The sequence below is a fragment of the Akebia trifoliata genome, chromosome 13 (assembly GCF_017979445.1).
Source record: "Akebia trifoliata isolate Shusen 1 chromosome 13, ASM1797944v1, whole genome shotgun sequence".
Classification (NCBI taxonomy): Eukaryota; Viridiplantae; Streptophyta; class Magnoliopsida; order Ranunculales; family Lardizabalaceae; genus Akebia; species Akebia trifoliata.
Window position 1 is genome coordinate 27,542,191 of NC_141387.1, and position 23,938 is coordinate 27,566,128.

The 23,938-nt window shown below is 36.8% G+C and overlaps 2 protein-coding genes and 1 long non-coding RNA gene across 3 annotated transcripts in view; 1 reads left to right on the forward strand and 2 right to left on the reverse strand.

Moving 5' to 3' along the window:
- Positions 1 to 221: 221 nt before the first annotated feature.
- LOC147388172 (uncharacterized) lies at positions 222 to 6,395 on the reverse strand. The gene is made up of 6 exons (XM_086420171.1): positions 6,237 to 6,395; positions 2,849 to 3,073; positions 2,586 to 2,762; positions 2,140 to 2,364; positions 1,756 to 1,884; positions 222 to 620 (listed from the first exon to the last, which is right to left on the reverse strand). The coding sequence occupies exons 1-6, from the start codon at positions 6,315 to 6,317 to the stop codon at positions 387 to 389; spliced, it is 1,071 nt and encodes a 356-aa protein (XP_086276297.1). The 5' UTR covers positions 6,318 to 6,395; the 3' UTR covers positions 222 to 386.
- A 2,212-nt stretch (positions 6,396 to 8,607) lies between these two features.
- On the forward strand, positions 8,608 to 13,325 carry LOC147388173 (uncharacterized). The gene is made up of 4 exons (XR_015171134.1): positions 8,608 to 9,084; positions 9,211 to 9,295; positions 9,947 to 10,090; positions 13,180 to 13,325. It is a non-coding gene; the product is annotated as an uncharacterized LOC147388173 (long non-coding RNA).
- A 1,409-nt stretch (positions 13,326 to 14,734) lies between these two features.
- LOC147388174 (alpha 1,4-glycosyltransferase family protein) overlaps positions 14,735 to 23,938 on the reverse strand; it is a 30,288-nt gene continuing 21,084 nt past the window's right edge. The window contains exons 4-5 of the mRNA XM_086420170.1: positions 17,365 to 17,559; positions 14,735 to 15,274 (exon numbers count right to left, since the gene is read on the reverse strand). Coding sequence (XP_086276296.1) covers positions 15,085 to 15,274; positions 17,365 to 17,559 — 385 coding nt within the window. The 3' untranslated portion in view covers positions 14,735 to 15,084. The remainder of the gene's footprint in view (positions 15,275 to 17,364; positions 17,560 to 23,938) is intronic.

Sequence of the window (23,938 nt, forward strand, 5' to 3'; positions counted from 1 at the left end):
ATTCTAACCAAGCGAGATCAAGTACCTCTATTGGAAATCAACCCATGAACCCAATTCTTTATTTGTAATTAAGACTCTTAAAACATAAAACTTTTTGTCTAAAATTCAATTAATTTCAACTTAGATACTATTTCTAGTCAGCATTGAAATCACATCAACAAGAACCCCCACCAGTTAAGGAAAACTCTATAAAAGGTAAGCAAAAAACATGGAGGGAGAAATGATAACAATAATGACCATTCAACAAAGATGCACTTATTACAGTTCTTGGTATGTAGAGCTGTGTACACACTTTAGCAACAAAACATATAAGTTCAAGCCAACAAAGATGTAACATTTTCTCCAGATACATACATACATCTATCTATGTATATATATATATTGATCTAAGAACTAAATCTGTGTCTGTCGTGGGGAGAAGTAAAATCCGTATTGGGACCAAGTGGGATGATCCCAAATGGATTAATAGAAGGATGGCTTCCATAGTAATGTTTCTTGATATGGTCCATGTTAACGGAGCTACTCATACCTGGGATTTGGAAAATGTCTTTAGTGTAATTGAACAGATTTGGGTATTCACGAAGCAACTTTTTATTGCACTTGAAGTGAACCGCGTAAACCTGTAGGAAAGTGAAGCAAAATTTGAGAGATACCGAAAGAATTTGATTGAAGGGAAATGAGAGTATGTTATCCAATGGTTTATAATACATTCTACACCAAAGAAAACTGAAACTGTCTAACTATGTAATAAAGACACCAATGCATGTCGGAGTCTGACATGGATATGAAGTTTCTCGCTTGAATTGATTATGAGAAGCCCAAAATTCTTATGCATATGTACACCATTGTCATATTATGTTCTAGCTATATTTAACTTACAAGTAGATAAAATAAGGAAAGAAATACATTAATAGTGAAGAAACGTTTTCTACAGATCATAACTTAATAGAATTATATTTCTAATATCAAACAATTATATATTTAACATTTCAATGAACCAGTGTATGGAGGATTGGATTAAATCAACTTTATTTCATAGGACCGTTTTTTTTTAAATAGTAAAAAACAATTAAAAATAAAGAGTATACATGTTAGGATGTGTGGTTAGGAGTAGGGCTGTCAATGGATTGGATCAGACCCAAAATCTGATCCATTTTGATCCGATAACTTTGGGTCTGGATCGATCTTTTGGATTTAGAAAAGGATCCAATCCGATATCTTATTGGATTGGATCTGGATCAACCATGTCCCGATCCGATAAGGACCCGATCAATAATATGTTAGAAAGTATATAAATTATGTTACATATTTGTTGAGATATATAAACTTTACTTAGATTTTATATATATAATCGGGTTTTGCCTGATCCGGTTGTTAATGGATTGGATCTGGATCTTAACATTGGGATCCAATAAAAACCCAATCTGAGAAGGTTGTGATCCGATAAAACGATATACTTATCGGATCAGTCCCTGTACCGATCCTTATTGGATTGGTACCAAATCAACTGTGATCCAATCCGGACCCGATCCATTAACATAAATTTCTAGTAGTATTGGGTGTCCTTGTTACATAGAGATATAAGAACCACGAATAGATGTGTCCCCTGTCCACAAGATTTGGGGGTCAAGCGTGTAATGCTAGGGACCATGACGGTACCTAACAATGTAATTTCACTTAGGTAACATAAACTACAATGCAAATCTGAATGAATGTTCAAGGAACAATCTTTACATGGAAGACAAAGATACATACCTCATCAAACCTTATGAGAGTCACAAACAATCGAATATCAGCTTCAGTAAGTGAGTTCCCACATATATACCGCTGCTTGCTAAGTATCTCCTCACATTTGTCCAAAGCTTGATACAATTTTTCTGCAGCCTGCACACATTTAGAAATACCAAAACCACATAGTAGTCTCGGTAAGCTAAGGAAGATTGAAGCCTTTTAAGTAAGATAAAGAAAGATAGTTTCTATTGCCACACCAACTTTTACTAACAGCACCCCAAGATGTGTGCTAATTCTATGATGATTTACATATGAATTGGGGTGCTGTTAGCAAAAGTTGGTGTGGCAATAGAATCTCTCTAAAAAAGAGAGAGATTTTGCTTCAACACAAGCATGACTAATGATTACCTCTTCATAAGGCCCTTGTTTCTTAGCAAACCCACACTTGTAAACACCATTATTTATCCCACTATATACCCATTCGTTAACCTCATCAATTTGGGCTTGGAGGTGAGTTGGGTAAAGGTCCAAAGCTGCATTCTCTGCTACATCGTTGAATTCGGTATTGAACATGCGGATGATCTCTGAACTCTCATTGTTAACAATTGTTTTGAGTTTCTTATCCCATAAAACCTGTCAAAAAGAACCAATTACACCAAACAATTGCAGAATACAATACAAAATGAAGAGAGCTTATATTGCCGTACCAACATTTACTAATGCCACCCCAAGATGCGTGCTAATTCTTTGTGATTTACATATAAATTGGGATGGTGTTAGCATCATTTAGTGTGGCGAAAGAATCTCTCAAAATGAACCATAATTGGGGAGTAAATGTCATGGTGTGAACATACAGGAACCGTATATTTTCCCGAATAGTTTGTACTGGCAAGCTCATAAAGTTCTCTAATACTTTTCGCTCCGTTCAATGGGTCAGGTTCGGCTCCTGGTTCTTTTGTGCTCGAAGAAGGAAAGACCCATCCCATATGATCATCGGTGTCCTTTGTTCTCTCCCATTTGGGGTTGACTGACTGAGTAACACATGAATGCATACAACATGTAACAAATGATAATAAACCAAATATCAATGTAACCAAACAACAATAGTGATGTTTACCGTGACACTGATAGCTTTGTCAAGCCCCTTGACCTTCAAGTATGAAAGGCACCTAGATGCCCAAGGGCATGCATAAGATATGTACAGATGATATCTTCCAGATTCCGCGGGAAAAGGTGATGATGGATCCCGTGATATTAAATTACGGAATGTAGAAGGGGTTCGGTTGAAAGCACCCGACTCTGACATCTCATCCAGAGCTGAACGAGCCATTCGAAGAGTGTTCTAAAGAATAAAGTAAATGCAGATTAAGTATTATATGTTAACTTAAGACAGATCATTACTATGACCTTTATATTATCCAATCTTCCTCCCTCAAATATTATGTGCGACTAGAAGAGAATGAGGAAAATCCGAAAGACTAAAATACAGTAAAAATCCAAAAATATGGTATTACTTATGCTTTGGCAGTATTAATATATAAAGTGTATAGTTTTATGGTATTTCTATATATCTAGAGGTCTGTGTGTGTGCTTTTGAAGAGGTAATTGTCGTAATGCCTTTGAGAGTGCTAACATCCAAGACTTCAATGGAACATTAGTAACCTCTAAAACCATGTGTTTTCTGTAAATACCCATCAAAAGCAATCTTGTATTGTCTTTTAGTGCAAGAAAGATCATTTTTTCCCCTCTAGAAGACAAAAATATAATTACTTTTTAAGGTATTTTTGGAAAACACATTATTTTGGAGGTTGCTAACTTGGATGTTAGATGTATATCCAAGCCATTTTAACCTTTGACTTGCACCAAAACAATCCTCACTAGTGTCACTGTTGGTATTTGTTGCACATGTCCAAACCATCTTAATCGGTTGTCATTTATATGATCTCCTATTGGTACTATTCCTAAATTCCCTCAAATGTAGTAATTCTGTTTTATTCTTTCCTAATCTTACCTCTCATCCATATCAACATCCTGTCTCTTGTTTCTTGACTATCCAAAATTAAGTTCCATAATGAGTGGTTGGCGTAATTGTCGACTTGTAAAGTTTTCCCTTTAGATTGATCGTTACATGTCGATCACCAATTACTCCATAAGTGCTCCTACACTTTATCCACCTTGCTCTGATTGTAGGGCTATCCTAACCAATCTCTCTATCTCTATGAATAGTTGAACCTACGCAGTTGAAATGGTTGAGATATTTCCTGCTTGTCAATCTTAACTAGCCTAATAAATTTGGACCGCAAACATTTTGTATTGATCTTACTTATCCTAAATATCTTAGAATGTGCTTTGATTGCATGGTGGAAAACCTATTCTTTGCCCATGTTTGATTTCAGAGAAAATCCTCATTTTCCAAGCAAATCATTTGCCCAGAAAAACATACCATATATTTTCCCTATCATCCCCCTAGAAAAATCATTTGCTACAACTGAATATACCAAAATTATGAAACCTTTCATAATGGTCTATAAGTCTCTCATAAATTAAAAATAAAAATAAAAATAAATCTCCAAGCCATAAATGAGCCCCACATCCAAATTGGTATGATATCTTAGAATAGGCCTCCCACAACTCAGGCCTGAGTTTCAACGGATAAAACTTGTCGTTCATGTACAGCCAAGCAAGGCGTTGAGCTTCCACACCCAATCAGATCGGTCAACCCATAATCAAGCCCACAAACCCATTAAAGATGGGTAACACTCCAAGCCTCAAGTGAAATCAAGCTCACAACTCATTATAGACCTTATCCATAGAAATGGAAAAACCTCTCCAAAACCAATACTTGGACTCCAAGCCTCTAGAGAAATCAAGTTCACAAGCCCTTCTCAAAAGACAACACATCATTCTCAACAAATAGAGCATGAAGATTGGAAGAAGAAGAACCATGCAACGAAAACAACACTAAGCCTCCCAAGAAGGTCAAGCAGACAAGCCTTAGCATCGTTCTCAATTGATCAAGTGTATACCCAAAGAAAAGAAAGCAATCACAACACTTACAGAAGATTGAAGTGTTTGTTTTCATTGCTTTTTGTCCAATAAAATCCATTCAAATGTGTTTCAAAAAGTAAAATCATTAGGAGGAATTTAAGCTCTAAGTTCTAAAATATCTCATGTTAGAGGGCATGCTTGTTGTTTTCTTTTGATTGATCTAGACAATTCATAGAAATTATTTGTCTTTTTATCAATTAAAATTGAGGGTTCATTTTAAGTTGGAACAGATCTAATTGTATAGATGAATAGCAAGCAATCCTAGTTCCTTCCTTGAATTGACTGGAAAGCTTTATAAGGTTTCCATGGATGGGTTACTTATATTAGACTGCATTCTTTCTCTTAAAAACCGGTATTCTTGGGCGTATTTATATAATATATATATATTTTTTTAAAACATTATATGAGTAACAGCTATATCCTATTTGTTTTGGTGGATATCTTATCTGAATATTGGTCTTTAGCTATTTTAGCAAATGAGTTCCACTTATTTAGACAAGTTTTGAGTTACATTGTGGTAATATCAAACAATAACAAAAATGACTTTCCTTTTGTTTCTCCAAGTCCAAGGGAATCAACCAATAGAAAAAGAAATTTTCCATGTGCAATCAAATGCCAAGAAACAAAATCATTTATTTGAAAAATTAGTTACCAAGTAAATATTTTTCCAGGAAAATGTTTTCCTGCCAATCAAACATACTTTCAATTATAAAAACACCTCTCTATAGATCTTGTCTTGAATTTATTCTTTCAAATTTCATCTACCGATAAGCAATGAATTAATCCATAACAAGTACAAAAGATACTTAAAAGGCCAATCCCTAATGCAAGGCCATTATAGTTGGAAACTACCTCGTCTCCCATTCACATGATTTACAGATCATATAAATCAACTCAAAGCCATTTTTTTTTTTGAAAAAAAAACAAATTATTTCTTATTGGGAATCCTTTTGGATCGGAAATTGAATTTTTAACCATACGCTGCCCCAAAATAGCATTTTCCACGGGAAATCATTTTCCCACCCATTTTCCATTCTATAATACAGACCCTTAGTTTTCCACTGGAAATCCAATTTTCTATGTCAAATCAAACAAGGCAGAAAACAATTTACAGATAAAATCATTTCATCAACAACAATCAAACTTCTTAATACTATAGATTTTTTTTTTTTTTTTAAATAGCTTAATATAATTCAAATACATAATAAATATCTTGCAGATGATGATCCAACGTTTATTTAAATCTTCCACTTTGTATCATAAAGAAAAAAAAAAAATCCATCTCTAATCTCTGCATAATTTTCTCAAGAAAAAGGTTAGAATTCACTCCAAAGAAACAGAACATAAACTAATGGAAATGGAAAATGGATATATGAAAAAGATACAAAAAGAAAAAACAATCAATTTTGAATAAAATTAAAGACGAAGGAAAATGAGATTTAAGGATTTATTTATACCTTGAAAGAGAATATAAAGAAAGAGGACTTTTCAAGCAAAACCGAATCACCGTTATGGAGTTTGGGAAAGTAACCGATCATCCCCTCTTTCTATTCTTTCTCAAAAATGAGAATAAAGGAAGAGTCATGATTATATAGTACACGAATTTTCTTAGCTACCAAGTCCATGCCTCATTTGTGTGCCGCGTGGCATTAGTATCTCACTCACTGGCTTTTCTAAGGGTCCTTCCTTGTGCTTTTCTAAGGGTCCTTCCTTGTGCTTATCCCTTGGCATACAAAATTAAAAAATAAAATATTAAATTAAGGTAACTTAGGCATAAACAAATCTTTTGCAAGTAGTTTAAAAAAAAAAAAAAAAAAAAAAATTTAAAATGCAATAATTAGAAAACCCCAAGAATGTACCACTTGTGTATAAAAAAAACAATAAAAATACACAAGTCAACACCCAGTTACATTTGATCTAAAACACCGTAATATATAAGAAAGATGGGGGCGGCGCAGACACATATAGTTGCCGCCCACTACTGTGGTTGGTGCAGGTTCTTAAAAGAATAATGATAAATGGACTCTCCATCTGGTACTTCCCAGGTGGCTGTGCATAAAATCATAGATTTTTTTTTCGTCGGGATATACGGCTACTCATATTTATGGGGATGGGGATCTCTTGTTGTGTATCACGATGAAAAATCTGTGATTCTATGCATAATCGTCACGTGGAGAGAGTTTCGTGTTTGTTCCCTTGGGAGTTGGAAAATCACGACTCTTCTTAAAATAAGGTTGTTTCTTTTGGAAAAATATGGTGGGCTGGTAATGATCTGAAATTTATTCAACATCCAAATCGATTTAATTTCAAATCCGATAGGTTTTTGGATCAGATTGGAATGTATCTGTTACGTGCACGAATATATTTTGTAATAAAAAGGATAAATCTGACCAATATGAGATGCCAGTAACCTCCCTCTCATAATATTTGGATGAACACTCGATAAACTTCATTGATGAATGTAAATAGACTTAAATAGAAGACTCAATATTTTGAAATAACTACCCATTATAAACGTGGCCCGTAACCACCCAACAAATACGCATAACAGACTTTGACCAAGTCCTACGTAATTCAACTAATAAACAACCCACAGCTTCTTAGCGCATGACCCACAACCGGACTCAACAACTAAATAAATGACTCCAAAGACAACGTAATTACAACTCATGTCATAGTATAAATTCATTCTAAACTCATATCAGGACGTCAAACACATTAGATCCTAAACATGTATTGACGATGAGGCCATTGAAGGCCCGAACCAACGCTGCATTATACAAAATAAGAAGTACAAAGGCCACCTATTGGTGGCTGACTTCAAATCAAAACTATAGCAGGTTGAAATCCCAACCAATGCATCTAGAGGTGCAGTTTGGTCAAAAGTACCATCGGTGGGCAGTGTCCTTAACAGGGTCCGAAGGAGTTGATGTTGGAAAAAATCTGCATTTCTATCCAGATTTTTGTGATCGAGTAGGGATATTTGAGCTACGATTCAAGTGGGTCCCATTACTTTTTTGTAGTTGGACCACTTGGAAACTTATTCATCTCATTGAAGAGAATAGTTTCATGTTTTAAGTTGTCAAAAATTCATTATGGGTGAATGACAAATCAGCTCCAAAGAACCCCTATTAGCCATGGTTTGTTGTATGTGGTTTATAAGATTATTAAGTTTATAAGAGAAACTCTTTAGTCCCACATCGGATAGGAATAAGAAAATTGTCTAGTTCTTATATAGAACTTCTTATATCACTTAAGTGTATATGAGAGAGAGACTTGGATAAGCCCACGCACGCGCACAAGGGGCCCATGGGCTCAAGAAGGATTTAATCCATTGGTCCAAAATATCCTTAATGCGTATGCGGGCACACGATGCGCGCGTAGGGGGGGGTGCAAATCCTTTGATTTCTTTGGGTGTCTCTTAAGAGACACATATGCACCTGTCCTTTTCTAAGAGACACTTGCACATTCCTTTTCCTAAGAGACACCTTGTCTCTTAAATTTCTATAAATAGGTCATCTCGACCTCAGTTTTATTCACTTAAAAAAAATTTCTCTTCTTTGTTGTTTAAACGTGCAAGCATTCTGTTTTCCTTCTGCATTCTTTGAGAGTATAAACAGTAGCGTTCGGTTCGCTAGACGTATAGATTGTAGTGCTACCTCTACACGTGTGATCGTTGTATCCTGGGAGACAATTGTTCATTGATCCGTGTGCACCAAGTTGCGGGAACAAAATTGTCTTAAGGACATTGTGTTCAACACAAGCCTCGGTCAAACTTTCTTTTTGTTCATTCTCGGGTATCTACCGCTTCAACTATTCAACAGTTGATGAACTGGGTACAGTAACCTTTGCTTAACATAGTTGCCAATGGCAAATATCCTACCCTTCAGACATCCCTTTCTTGTTTTTCGCTGCGCAACTAACATTCCTTCCCCCTTCAAAAGATCTTGCCCACAAGATCAGGGTATTGCCTTCGTAGATCGTCGATGTCTTCCCAAGTAGCATCTTCGATGGTTGCTCCTTCCTTTTGAGTCTCCATTGAAAAACAAGTTCTGGTTCAAGAACAAGAGTTCCATCAGTGGTTACATGAGGAAGTGTTGGTATTGGCTGGATTTTATCTCCGATGTGTTTCTTGAGACACGAAACATGGAAGGTAGGAAAAATCTGAGATTCTTTGGGGAGATCCAGCGTATAAGCAATTTTTTCGATTCTTCGAAGGATCTGGAAAGGCCCATAGTAACGAGGTGACAGCTTCAAGTTTCTTCGCGTGGCTATAGACATCTGCTGATAGGGTTTCAATCTCAGGTAAACTCAGTTTCCTTCCTCGAATTCTCTTTCGATTCTGTTCTTATCAGCATAATATTTCATTTTGCTTTGGGCTTCCTGCAAATTTTCATGTATTAATTTTGCGATGAAATCCCTGTTTCGTAGCTGCTCCTTTACTGCATGCACACGGGTTGTTCCTGGTTCATAAGGCAACATTTGGGGTGGAGGTTGTTCGTAATAGCCTCATATGGTGAGATTTGAATATAACTATGCCTTGATGTGTTATAAACATATTCTGCGAGAGGTAGCTATCGTACCCAATCCTCTGGCCTGTCACTGGAAAAACATCATAAATAGCATTCTAAACTTTTGTTGGTTACCTCTGTTTGTCCGTCTGTTTGAGGATGATAGGCAGAGCTCATTAATAGTTCTGTTCCACAGCTGCGAAACAATTCTTTCCAGAACTAACTTGTGAATATTAGGTCCCTGTCACTGATTATGGTGGTCTAGGGCATACCATGTAGCTTTAAAATATTTTCCATGAAAACCTTAGCTACTGACAATGCTGTATAGTATAGGGGTGAGTTAGTGGAATAAAGTGGGCGTATTTGCTCAGTCTATCCACAACTACCATTATAATAGTATATCCTTTTGCTGGGGGCAACCCTTCTATGAAATCCATACCAATGTCATCCCAATTTCTCTGTGGTATAGGAAGAGGTTGAAGCAACCCCGCTGGGTGGAGGTTTTCAAACTTGTTCCTCTTGCATACATCATACTCTCGAATGAAAGTTCTTACATCACTGCGTTGACCAGGCCAAAAAAACTCCTTTTTGATATTTGAATTTATTTTATGAACTCCTGTGTGGCCCCCTAATGGACTGTTGTGAAAATACTACAGGATCTACTGTTGGAATGGCACAAGGGTTCCCGAGTGAAGCCTACCCTTGTAAAAGAGTAGCTCATTGTGAACTTGGTATACTGCTGAATCCAAGGTCCCTTGATGGTAAAGGTTAACTAACCTCTGCAACATTGGATCTTGGTGGTAAGACTTTTTTAACTCATTTATCCATGCTGCTTTGATCATACAAACTGCCTGAATTTCTAGATTTATGGTAATTGGGGTGCTGTTTGGTTGAATGGTGTTTGGTGGGGTAGACTCTATATGGTGGGTTTGGGAGTATAGATCTGTATTTCTATTTGGGTGTTCTGAGTAGGGTAATCGGGACAGGGCATCAGCTACTGTATTAGTCTTACCACTCTTGTATTCAATCACAAAATCATAACCAAGTAGTTTGGAAACCCATTTTTATTTAGTAGGGATACCCACCCTTTGTTCCAAAAGATATTTCAAGGCACGTTGATCAGTGTGTACCGTGAAAATTTATCCTAGTAAATAGTGTCTCCACTTCCTTATGGCCATCACTAGAGCAAGTAGTTCTTTCTCATATGTTGATAAAGAGAGACTCCTTTCCTTTAAAGCTTGGTTGAGATATGCAATAGGCTATCCTTCTTGCATGAGAATTGCTCCCAATCCTTTACCTGAGGCATCACACTCAATAACAAAACATTTAGTAAAGTTAGGCAACCTTAATACTAGGGAATTCATCATAGCTTCCTTTAATTTCAAAAAGGCTTGTTGAGCCTTTTCATTCCAGCAAAAAGTATCATTCTTTAGTAAAGCTATCAAAGGGGCAACAATCTTTCCATAGTCTTGCACAAACTTTCTGTAATACCCTGTGAGTCCCAAGAATCCTTATAATGCCTTGAGGTTCTTAGGTTCCTTCCACTCCTGCATGGTTGCAATTTTCTGAGGGTCAGCCTTCACACCTTTACTGGAAATGATATGCCCAAGATACTCTACATCTTTGCTTCCAAAAACACACTTTGATGCCTTAGCAAAAAATTGATGAGTCTTCATAACTTCTAAACCAGTTTGTAAATGTGCCAGGTGATCCTGTAGACTTTTACTATAAACCAGAATATCATCAAAGAATACCAAGACAAATTTCCTTAAATAAGGTCTAAACACTTGATTCATTAACCCCTGAAAAGTAGAAGTTGCATTAGTCAATCCAAAAGGCATAACCAAGAACTCATAGTGACCTTATGGGTCCTGAAAGCTGTTTTTGGAATATCTTCAGGGTTCATTCGAATCTGATGATAACCTGAACGTAGATCCAGCTTAGAAAAAACTTGAGCCCCATATAATTCATCTAAAAGTTCATCGATGTTGGTTATGAGATATTTATCCTTAATAGTGTCTTTGTTAAGAGCACGATAATCCACACACATTCTCCAACCTCCATCAGCTTTCCTTACCAATAAAACTGGTGAAGAATATGGGCTTTGGCTACCTCTGATAATTCCTCCTCTTAACATCCCAGCTACCAACTTTTCAATTTCTTCTTTTTGGTAGTAGGGATATCTATAGGGTCTTACACAGGTAGGTTTAGAACCTGGTAAAAGGTTTATCTTATGGTCATCACTCCTTGGTGGGGGTAAGCCACTAGGTTCCTCAAGAACAATTTGACATTAGTGAAGAATCCCTTGCATAGCCACTGGTATGGACCCAACACTCTCTAATTTTTTTCCTTCTAAAAATTGAACCCAAACTCCCTTAGCAGAATTCCCTTTTAGAGTTTCCATATACTCAATCTCCTCAACTACTCTACTGGGTAGTTGTATTCCTCTTAGTGTGGCAGTGTCATTCCTGAGTGTAAAACTCATAATTAGGTCATTGAAGTTCCACACTACAGTTCCCAGTGTTTTCAACCAATCCATCCCTAAAACAACATCACAACCTCCCAAAAACTAGTAAATATAGACTAGGAGTAACTTCTAGACTTTGTAGTTGGAGTGGGGCAGTCTTACAGAAACCAAGGCAAGGAAAGGTTGATCCGTCAACCAACTTGATTGATTGATTGGTATCCTCAACTATCAGTCTAGCTTTCCTTGCTACATTTGGATCAATAAAACTATGTGTACTCCCAGTGTCAATGAGAGTAATCACACTAATTTTATCGATGACCCCTGCTATTTTCATGGTCTTAGGAGCATAAGCCCCTGCTAAGGCATGCAATGAAATCCCTAAAAGTTCCCCTTTTTCTTCCTCTTCATCTTTAGGTTTTTCTGAGTTAAGAACATCCATGGATTCATCTATCTCCTCACCCTCAATTTCCTCTATCTTCATCCCTTCTAACAGAAAGAGTTTAGGTTTATTGCATCTATGACCTGGTTGGAATCTCTCATCATAATAATAATGAAGTCCTTTTGCCTTTCTCTCTTACATTTGACCAGGAGATATTCTTTGGATTAGAATGGTTGGTCTTCTGTTGTTGTTGGAAGATCTGAGATTGTTGTTTTGGTAATGGTTACTGTTTTTGGGTGGTGGTGGTGGAAGCCTAAGTATAGGTGATGAAGGAGGAAATTTGGGAGTTTGATTAGTGTTTGAGGCAGGGGAATGGTTTCGCTCGGTGTATGGTGAATTTCTCCTTATTACTTCCACTTCTTGTAATTTTGCTAAACCAAAAGTATCATGTAAAGTGTTTGGTTTAAACATGGTTACCATTATCCTGAGATCTTCTCTCAAACCACTCAAAAAGGTACTTATCCTAAATTCTTTTGTTAATCCTTTGATTTTGTTGGATAATTCCTCAAATTGAGTTTGATATTCTTCTATTGTACTAGTTTGCTTTAGTTTAGTAAATTGCCCCACAGGATCCTCATAAGCAGAGGGTCCAAACCTGATTTCTAAAGCACCAGTAAACTCATCCCAAGTGGTTACTGGGCTCGATTCCTTAAGCCATGTATACTATGATAGAGCTTTTCCTTCCATATGGAAGAAAACTATTTGAATTTTTTGGTTATCTGGGATATCATATTAAGAAAAGAATTGATTTGCTTTTAAAACCCATTGGACATGATCAATACCATCAAATCTAGGAAATTCAAGCCTAAGAAATCTAGCTTGTATCCCCCTATTATTTTCAAATAAATGATTGGTACTGACCTTTGTATTTGAGGGCCCTTCTCCCAAAACTTCACCATTTGCTCATAAGTTGAAGCCAAATTGTTGAGCAGTTGTAGAATTGCCTCTAACATGTCTTTTTGCCTTTGTTGCTCTTCTCGCAGGGTCTCATTCTCTCCTTTTAAAGCTGCCAATATTTCATTCAATGAGCATGCCTAGTTCCCTTAGCCATGTCGCAGGAATTGTGGCTCTGATACCAATTGTTACATGCACGGATATGTTTTGTAATAAAAATGATAAATCTGGTCAATATGAGGTGTCAATAACCTCTCCCTCACAATATTTGGATGAACACTCGATAAACTTCATTGATGAATGTAAATGGACTTAAATAGAAGACTCAATACTTTGAAATAGCTACCCATAATAAACGTGGCCCAACATGGCTTGTAACCACCTAACAAATACCTATAACAGACTTTGACCAAGTCCTACGTAACTCGACTGATAAACAACTCACAACTTCTTAGCCCATGACCCACAACCGGACTCAACAACTACATAAAGGACTTCAAAGACAACGTAATTACAACTCATGCCATAATATATATTCATTCTAAACATCCCTAATTCGTAACCCTACCCTTCAGACATCTCCTTGTTCTTTGCTACGCATCTAACAGTATCCCAACGCATTTCAAAAATATTCGATCTGAAATATATTTTCATAAAATTTTATTAGAATAATGCTAATGTAAATCATAGATGCTTTCATCGAGATCTCACTTGTGTCTCGATGAAACGCATCTATGATTCTAGCACACATCCACATCAACCGATGTACCCCCATGTCACTCCAGCACGATTCATTTTATTATTCATATACAATACAAAAATGAAAGCAAAAATAACTTGAAAAGTGGTTGGGGCATCTATAATGCAAATTTTTAAAAAAAAATTTTATATTATTTTAAAACCATTGAACATTGATAATTGAAAGTAAGGCATGTACTTGGATCGATTTTGGATTAAGAATGAAATGAAATGGATCAGATTCAATTCACATATTTGTTAATCTAATCAGATCGGGGATATGATTACAAAATTTCAAATTGATATTGGACTGATCCACTTTGGCATTCCAAGACGACATCCCTCTAGATTTTGTAGAAAATTTCAGAATATAAAGAAAGAAATTCAAAAACTAAAGTCTTTTTCAAACTTGATCCAAGGTATTTAAAATGAAAGACCACAATTTCTAAATTAAAAATTAAAAAAAAAAAAAAATTTCTAAGTTATTAGAATTTTTTTCCTCTACATCCCCTATGGGAATAAGCTTTGGATGTGACAAAGTTCATGATTAGTAAAGGATCAACACAATTCAGTTCATTTGATATGTACATAATAAGTGATATGATTGCCCCCATCAACCTTACCACCCAAAGGAGGCCTATTTCTTTGACCATTTCATTCTTCCAAATGGCATAGTTTACCAGCAGGCTAATTTAATTTTGGTGTGTGCAGATCCTTTTGGGTCAGTAGTGGTTCAAAATACTTGTCGCGTGGCGAAAAAATAGGAGTGTTATTGTTGTTGTGGGTAGCAATACTCAACACCAGAAATTGCAGTTTATGAACCCACAGGTCCATCCAAGACTCAAAGTCAAGGTAAGTTTTCCTGCCACTTTCAGCCAAAAAAAAAAAATTCAATTGACCCATATATCCTTGAATTTTCCTGTGAAAGGTCGAACTAATCAAAATTGTTATACATTCTTTACATATATTTAACTACAACAACAACAAAAAATTGGAGAAGAAGAAGAGTAGGTAAAAGCAGACATGCCACATGCACCAGGCATTGTCTCTTCCACAATATCTGATTCTTTGCTTTTCAACTGTTTTCACCTTCTTACAATATATATTCTTTGCTGCTTGTGAGGATGAAAACCCTAATTCTTTGATATAATGCCAAACAAACAGAGATAAAAACTGTACCATGACAAGGGATTGGATGGATGTATGGGAAATTTTTTGAACTGATGAGACCAGGAAAAATGTCATACTCATAAGAATCACAACACATCAAGACATCGAATACAGTGATGATTAATAAGCCTCGCTACAAGGCTGTCGGGCTCGGGAACAAGATTGGATGTTAAGCTGTTCCAAAAATGAAATGCAAGTGATTCATCTAAAATTGTTCTGAGGAGAATATCTTGCTGCGTTCTCTCAGTTTCATCTGCTGCTGGTGCAGTGAAATATCTGCTTGCAACCCAACAAGATCAATAAACAAAATCAAAAAAGTAAATTCTTTAACAAGAAAAAAGATACAAGAAATAGGGATGCATAATTGGGAGTCGACATAACCATCTGAGGAGGAACCTAAAATAAGCAGCAAAGAACAAACTTGAAAAACCACCAGGGATGCAAACAGGTAGTTGAGATTCAATATAATGCTGTAACAGTTTAATGATCAAAGTTAATAGGCTGAAAAGCCCTACTGTGTAAGTAGCAACAGAGGACCAACAAACAGAGGTCTGTGGGGACAAGAGTGTAAGAAAGAGAAGGTCCACAAGACTGACTACACGGACTACATGACATAAAACTTAGTCATCAGGAGATGAAGTAACTTAGTGGAGATAAGCTAGCAAAAGGGAGAATATCTCTTCTATTTACTAGTTGTCTGGTTCTTTCCGATAATCAAGGCTAGACTTCAGACAAACCCCAATCTGAAAAGGATGGAAGGATACAGCTCTCAGAAGTTTAGGCTTCAAAAAGCCATGCAACCAAAGCACCAGCCCTTTACCCCGGAACAATAGTTGCATCATCAAAATTGTTGTGCTTACAATTGCAAAACCCGTGAAATGCACAAAATGAAAATTATGGGCGGGAATGCTCATTTTTTCTGGCCCAGAACCACTTAAGTGAAGTGCAACTGTGTAATCATGGATCAACAAAAAATCCCTAAATACTTCTTTACACTGTGGCCATGGAAAAGTTACTTCACGTTCAACTGTAAGCAAATCCTACACTTGCCACCAATTTGATCATTGTTTCTTCATTGCACCAATGAGATGTTTCTTGCTCCTGACATCTTGGGTTTTGGAAGCTTGCTGTGGTCCACTTTAACTTTTGAACATCCAAAATAATGTGCATGGCTATGGAGTGTAACTTTTGGGTTAGGGATGGGTACAAGAGTCCATCAATTTGGGTATAGATTGAACAGATGGCAAGTTTATTGGTTGCCTTGATGGCATGGTGTTAAGATCTGAGTTTTTAGATAGCCATTCCTGGGGGGACGGGGACCCTGTCGGGGGTATTCTCAGTTAGTTCATTTTAAAACTCCTTAGGGCATTCGAGATTATGTTATTATCCTGTCCGAGCAGTTTGAGGTCAGAGGGTTCCCTCTAAAGTTAGCTTCTTCATTTGGTATGTGTCACTGAGGAGGATCTTGACCTTGGATCAAGTCATGCGGAGAGGATTCAGTGGTGATAATATCTGCTGGATGTGATGAGGAGACAGTCATTGTGCTTTCGCCTGGCAAGTTTGGGGTTTCTTTTTGGGGATCTTTGGGGTGGTGAATTGTCTCCCTTGGTCAATTCAGTCGCTCTTCGAGTCTTGGGATGAGTGAGTCTGTTCCCTTTTTATGCCAAGAGTGTGCTATAGAGATTTACCCCATTTGTGTTTTGTTGGGTGATTTGGAAGGAATGCAATGGCAGTGCTTTGAAGGTAGGGAACCGACAAAGAGTGACGTGTCTTTGTCTATTCTTGCTAGCTTGTTTTTTTGGTGTAAGGCGTTCACTGAGTTTAGGGGTGTCTTCTTTGATGACTGTGTTGGTAGATGGGAGAGGGTTTATAGAATTGCTGTTTCGTAGTTTTCTTTTCCTTGTATCACTTCTCAGTGGGTCATCTCAACCACGTTTCTTATCAAATTGTTTACTTAATAAAAAATAAAAAAAACAGCATGGCTACCAGTTCTATGGAATATTCTAGAAATTTCTTCTATCCTTGAGCATGGAAAACTTGTCTTCGGCAAAAAAGGTTGTGGCCGATTACTGTACATGCATTGCACGTGCAGCCGATGCTTCATTTTCTTCAATGAGCCTTGACCTGCTGTTATTCTTAGTGCGCATGGTGAGAAAATGCAACCCCACTTTGGGTTCAAAAAGCTAGTAGGCCTAAATTTAATGGGGCAGTTGGTGCAAAAGTGTGCCACACGACACCAAACAATGTGTCGCATAGAGGGTGCTTCCTATGCATCATGTGTATCCTACATGCCCCGATGTACACACAAATATAATTCAACACATATGTACAAACATACATAGAGATCACTTGGAAGTTGGAAATACCTGGTGATATTTTGAGAACTTATTGGGAAGAACATAGAAGAGGGTTGTATCTTCAGCTCCAGCTGCTTATCAGAATTATTGTCTGTGTTCAATAACCTTTTAGCTACTCGGGTCAAAAGATCAGCTCCATTCCATCTTAAGCGGGTATCATCATAAGTGGAATAAAACTCTTTCAAGCACTCCATTATGAAATGACTGCATCAAAAACATAAATCAAGGTTATCTAAAATAATTGTGTGGTAGTTAAAGAAAAGAAATAGTATATTAGTACATTTATTTCCTTAAAAATCTTAAGACCCTTCCTTTTCTAATAGGCCCTGCTGCATATCTATATAAAACAGGGTTTTATACCCCCAATACAGATATTTCGTGGTCTAAGATTGCGTTGCAAGAAATCCAACGGTTGGAGATCACTTCCTTTCCTCTCTTTCACGTTAGAAAAGAGTCAAGAGTCTACGTGGCAGGATTTGGTTGGAGTTTAAAACACATTGGGATCTTAAACAAGCCGTGCATTCAGCCGTATGTGTTTAAATCCAATAAAAAGCATGCCACGTCTACACCTTATAGTGGTATAGGAATGGGACACGATGACGAATCTAGAGAGAAACAGTTACCTTTATACAGAAGAATTGAAGAAAAATAATTGTCAAGTCTCATAATGAGAGCTTGACAAATATTTATATTAACTGAAGTGTGAATGGACATAAATGTCCTTACGCAGAAATAATAGAAAACTAATACTAGAAAACTAGGAAAACTACAATATTTCCAATATTCCCTCTCAAGCTGGGGCAAATATATTAACTAGGCCCAGCTTGGTAAGGTGAGAGTTAGTGACAGAAGGACCAACAGACTTCATAAACATATCAGCAAACTGATCTGAAGAAGAAACAAACATTATCTGAAGAGCACCAGATCAAACTTTCTCCCTGAGAAAGTGAACATCAACCTCTATATGCTTGGTTCTTTCCTGAAGAATTGAGTCAGAAACAAGCATGATGGTAGATTTTTTGTTACAAACCAATGTGGAGGAACCAGAGACAGAAAATCCCAACTTTGTCAACAAATATCAAAGCCAAATAAGCTCACATGTGCCAAGGGCCATAACACGATACTCAATTTCAACAAAAGAATGGGAAACAACACTTTATTTCTTACTTTTCCACGAGATCAAGTTACCACCATGGAAAGTATAGAAACCAGAGGTAAATTTTCTGATTGTACTAGAACCAGCATAATCAATGTTTGTAAAGTAGGATAAATGAGGTTAAGCAGTGGACGAGTAGAACCTAAAACCAGGATTCAAGTAGTGAAGAATACGAAGAATAAATTAGACAGCTGATAAGTCTTTGATAAGAAGGATCAGATAATAGATCACCAGATTTGGCATGAAGGCGATGATTTTGATCCATAAGAAAGGAAACAGGACGATAACCAAAAATACCAATGTCCTGAAGAAGATCCAATGTGTATTTGCGCTGAGATAATGAAATATCACGATGAGAGCGAGTCACTTCTATCCCCAAGAAGTACTTTAGGGGACACAAGTCCTTAACCTCAAAAGCACGACCCAATATCATCTTTACTTTGTCAATCCACTGGGCATCACCTTCAGTCAGGATAATATCATCCACATAAACCAAAACAATGGCATAACGGCCATCCAATCCTTGACAAACAAAACAAGTATGATCTGAGTGGATCTGGAAAACTCTATAGATTAAATGACCTCAGAAAAACATTGAAACCAAGCTCATAAAAACGTTAAAACCAAGTTCGCAAAGACTGTTTCAAGCCATATAGTGATTTGAGAAGGTGACGCACCTTCCCAGAATACTCTTCCTGAAAATAAAATCCATGAGGGGGGTCTATATAGATAATCTTAGTTAAATCACCAATTAGAAAGGCATTCTTCACATTGAGTTGGTGAAGAGATCATGAGTGACAACCCGTTAGCGGGATAGGTAAGCGAACAACTGAAAGTTTAACGACAGAAGCAAATGTAGCACCAAAATCCTTTCCAGAAATCTGTATTAATCCCTTAGCAACTAGATGTGCCTTGTATCAATCAACTGTGCCATTTACGAGATATTTAATAATAAAAACCCATTTGCAACCAATTGTCCGCTCCTCAGAGGAAAGGGGAACAAGCTCCCAGGCGTGATCTTTTGTAAAGCATCCATCTCAACAGTTATGGCTCCAGTCCACGGAGAATCTCACAAAGCCTCTAATATAGACCGAGGAACATGAGTAGAATCAGTGGTAGCAAGGTAGACCTGATAAGAAGGAGAAAGTCCATAATAAGAAATAAACTGGGCAATAGGATGATCAGTAACACACTTCCGCTTGCCTTTGTGAAGTGCAGTAGGCAAGTGAGAGTCAGATACAAAAGGGATAAAAGCAAGTGTAACAGAGGATATACCTGAGTCTAAGGAGGAGGTTGGCAACGGGAAGAAGGGCGTGGGCGACGAGAGTAAACCCGAAGCGGCGATGAATATATAGATAATACTGGAGAAGGCAACATCATAGGAGAAGGATCCTGGAATGGAAAAGAGACATGCAAAGCAGATGTTGCACGAAAATAGAGAACATTTTTTTTAAAAAAGTGACATCAAGAGAATGTATGACACGATTAGAGATAAGATCATAGCACCAATACCCCTTTGATATAGAGGAGTAACCCAAGAAAACACACTGAATGACCTTGTCATCTTATTTAGTGTGATGTGGGGTCCTATCCTGAACAAAGCAAATGCATCCAAAGACTCTAGGTGTATTGGGGAAGAGGGTGAAGAACATGAAAAGGAACATGTCCTCCTAAAGTGTGACTTGGAACATGGTTAAGAAGGAAAGCCGTAGTGAGGACGGCCATATTACAGTATAGCTTGGGAAAACGCATTCCTTGAAGAAGGCAGCAGACAATATTCATCAAGTGACAATTTTTAAGTTCAACCATCTCGTTCTGCTCAGGAGTGTAGGGACAAGTTAATTGGTGAAGCATACCATGCTCATGAAGGTGAGAATGAATCCCATCAGAAAAATAATCCCCGTCATTATCAGATCTAAAAGATTTAACAGTAATGTTGTACTGAGTTTGAATCATTTAAAGAAAATTAACAAAAATAGGAAGCACCTTAGAGCAATATCACATAAAATAAATTCAAATACAACGAGGATAGTCATCTATAAATGTAACATATATTGATGACCAGTAAAAGCAATAATAGGGGAAAACCCCCACACATCAGAGAGAACTAAATCAAACATTGCATTAAACTGATGCATGCGAGGAAGATATGAAGTATGTGTATATTTAGAAAGTTCACACACAAAGCATTGAAATTTGTGTCCACTACAAGAAATTTTAAAAGCAAGAAATAAAGAATATAAGTGCTAAAAATTCGCATGTCCTAAGCGAGTATGCCACAAATCTAAAGACTAAGAAGAAAAAATAACTCTCAGAGAGTGGAAATACAAAAACCAGAGCAGCAGTAGGCTGAGATCCAAACAAGCACAACCCATCCCTTTCATACCCCTTGAAAAAAATATTCCTCAAAGCCAGGTCCTAAAAAATGCAGTAAGTAGGAAAAAAAAGTTACTGCACAATTTAGAGATTTGGTAAAACTACTCATAGACAAGATTAAGAGATAGGTGAAGAGCATGAAGCATAGAATCAAGAAAAAAATCAGAGGATAAAATGATTGTACCCTTGATGTGGATAGATGAAAGAGACCCATCAGCTAGGCAAACCTCTTTATGAGTAGTAAGAAAAATAGATGAAGTGAAATGGCTAGATTCACCGGTCATGTGATCAGAGACACTAGAATCAATTACCCATGTTAAGGGAACAAAGCCAAACTGAGTGACATGAAATGCAGATGATGTACCAGGAGGCGTGGTAATTGAGGCCACAACCGAAGATGAACATATAGCCGATCATGCACAATAGTAGCAATTTGGATATGAAATTGCTACAAATCGATAATGCCAAGAGAAGTGAGGGTGTCAGTAACAAGAACTGGTGATGAGTCTAAAGCAACAACACGAGGAGCAAAATGCACTACAGGAGTGATATAAGATGCAACAAGTGAGGATAGAGCTAAAAGCATCGAGCCTTCTCATGGCCAATCTTCCCACAATGACTGCAAATAAAGTCATTCCCTCGACCACAGTTCCTAGATCTTGGGGCACGAGGGTCAGAGAAGCCAGAATTGGCTACTAGAGCCATCTGATCTGTCACTGGAGCAGAAACTATACAAGGAGCCTGTGTCTAAGATGGTACTACACGACGACGATGCTCATCACTGTCAATAGTTGCAAAAGTCTCAAATAAGGGAGGTAGAGGAAAGGTGTAAAGAATCTGATTGCGTAATGCTTCAAACATAGGTCGTAAGCCCATGAGAAAGCGGTATGTCTGATGTTAAGTAATCCTCTTAATCACATACTCGGCTGTCTCTGCAGACAACTCTGCCATAAACTTATAATGAGATAACTTCTTCCAACAAAACTGAATAAACCCAAAAATAATCAACTACACTTTGATTCCCCTGAGTAGCCTAGGTAATATCTCGATATAGCTCATAAATCCTTCAATCATTCCTAGCATGTACATATGTCTAAGTGAGAACAGACCAAAAGGACGAGACCATCTCATGGTACATAAATATGATATAGATGCGCTGCTCCATGGAATTAAACAACCACCCAAGAAGGGTGCAGTTGTCAATCTCCCATTGTTCGAATTTGGGATCGGTGATAGGTGACTTATTAACGATGCCCAAAAGCCATCCAGAGTTACCTCTATTGCCCAAATAGAGCCTCACAGACCGAGACCATGACTGAAAATTCCGACCATTTAATAGTGCACTAGTATGCACTGGTAATACGTTGGGCTGAGGAATTTGCCCCAAGAATAGTGTTGGAATCCTTTGTCTCTTGAGTCGATGTCATATTTCAGAAAGAATGATTGGAGAAGAGAGAAGCAAGGCAATAAACTGAAAAAAATCTGATTCTAAGGTGAAATCCTAAAAATTAGAAGTAATGAAGAATCTCTATGTCAAGCAAAATAGACTAGAAACTTCAATCTAGGTTTGAAATTAATCACAAACACTAAAATTAAGAACCATATCGGGCTCTTATGCTCAAAAGAAAACAAAGAAAGGGAAAAAAAAGTCTCTTCTTTTTTCTTTTATTAATTAATCATCAAAAAAACTAACTTGCTGAATTTGTTTATTGGAACTTCTTATATAGATAACTCATTCATGACAACTTAGAAATCTTCTAAAATACTAAAAAGTAACTTCATAATCTATCTATAACATTTTACTAACCTTTTAATACTATTAGAACTCAATTTGGACATCTAAAAGGACTTCTAATTATATCCTAAAGAAGCACCTGCGTTTTCCCTCCCATCTTGTGATTATGCCATTCCATCCCCGGGGGAACAAGCAGGCGAAACTAGGGTTCCGCATCTATTTCTACTTCCATCTCTCCTTGTCCAGTTCCTGTGTCTTCCTCCGCTAGGCTCGTTAAAATGCTTCTTTTCCAGTCCAGGTTGTTCGTGTCTTCCAAACGCTACCTCGTAGCAACCAATGGAGGTCATAAAACAAATTAAAAACTAACTAGGACTACTTAAAACCTTAAAAAATAGAAACTCAATAAAAGAAAGAGGCCTAAGAGAAGTTGGATTAGGTCTTGAAGATCGGTCAAAGATTGGATCTAGGTGACTCGGTTTTGATTGTTTGACTCAATCAATGTTGTTGATTTCTTTCTTTAACGCATCTTAACTTTGATCATAGGCATTGAGATAAGTGTCGGTAAGTTTAACTACATCATATAGGGCAATAACATAATTAAATCTTTGCATCGATTTAAAAACACATGAGGAATATTTCAATGTGTAAGGAACAAATGCACGAAATGACCCATGATGTAGGCACAAGCATCCGCTAGTAAGGTATTAAATTTCAGTTTCAATATCTATTTCGATCAGATTGGAAATGGAACTATTTCGCAGAGATATTTTGAGATATATATATATATATATATATATATATATATATATATATATATATATATATTATATATATATATATTAAATAACTTAAAAAGGAAAATTTAAAGTTTCTCTAGTGTTTTTTTTTTAAGGTGATCCATTCTAGGTTTCTAGTTTTTTTTTCCTTTCTTCCTTTTTTTTGTTTTTGGGTGCAAAATAAAGAATTAACTTTAAAAAGCTAGGTTGAGATTGACCCAAACATTTTTCCAAATCATTGATTTATTGGTCAACTAGTCAGGGAAGGAAGCAATAGGAAAAGGCTGAATGGGCTTTAGTGAATTCATCATATCTATCACACATTTGCATATATGATGACTTAGGCATATATGACACATTCATATTAGCTTCTATGTAAAATTATGAATTAATATTCTTATACATAGTTTGTTAAGGGAATTAAGATTCTATATTAATGAAGTGCTATACAGATATTTGCATTGTTTGATATAATGTTTGCATTGAATTAGAGCCAATGATTCAAATTTGCTGCAAGCAAACTTGTCATATGGCATCTAT

Bases quoted from the DNA above. Each gene is read 5' to 3' on its own strand.
- LOC147388172 (XM_086420171.1), bottom strand. From the start codon at position 6,317: ATGATCGGTTACTTTCCCAAACTCCATAACGGTGATTCGGTTTTGCTT. The intron at 3,074-6,236 runs GTATAAATAAAT...TTTATTCTTTAG, and splicing joins TCTTTATATTCTCTTTCAAG to AACACTCTTCGAATGGCTCG. The intron at 1,885-2,139 runs GTAATCATTAGT...AAATGTGTGCAG, and splicing joins AACAAGGGCCTTATGAAGAG to GCTGCAGAAAAATTGTATCA.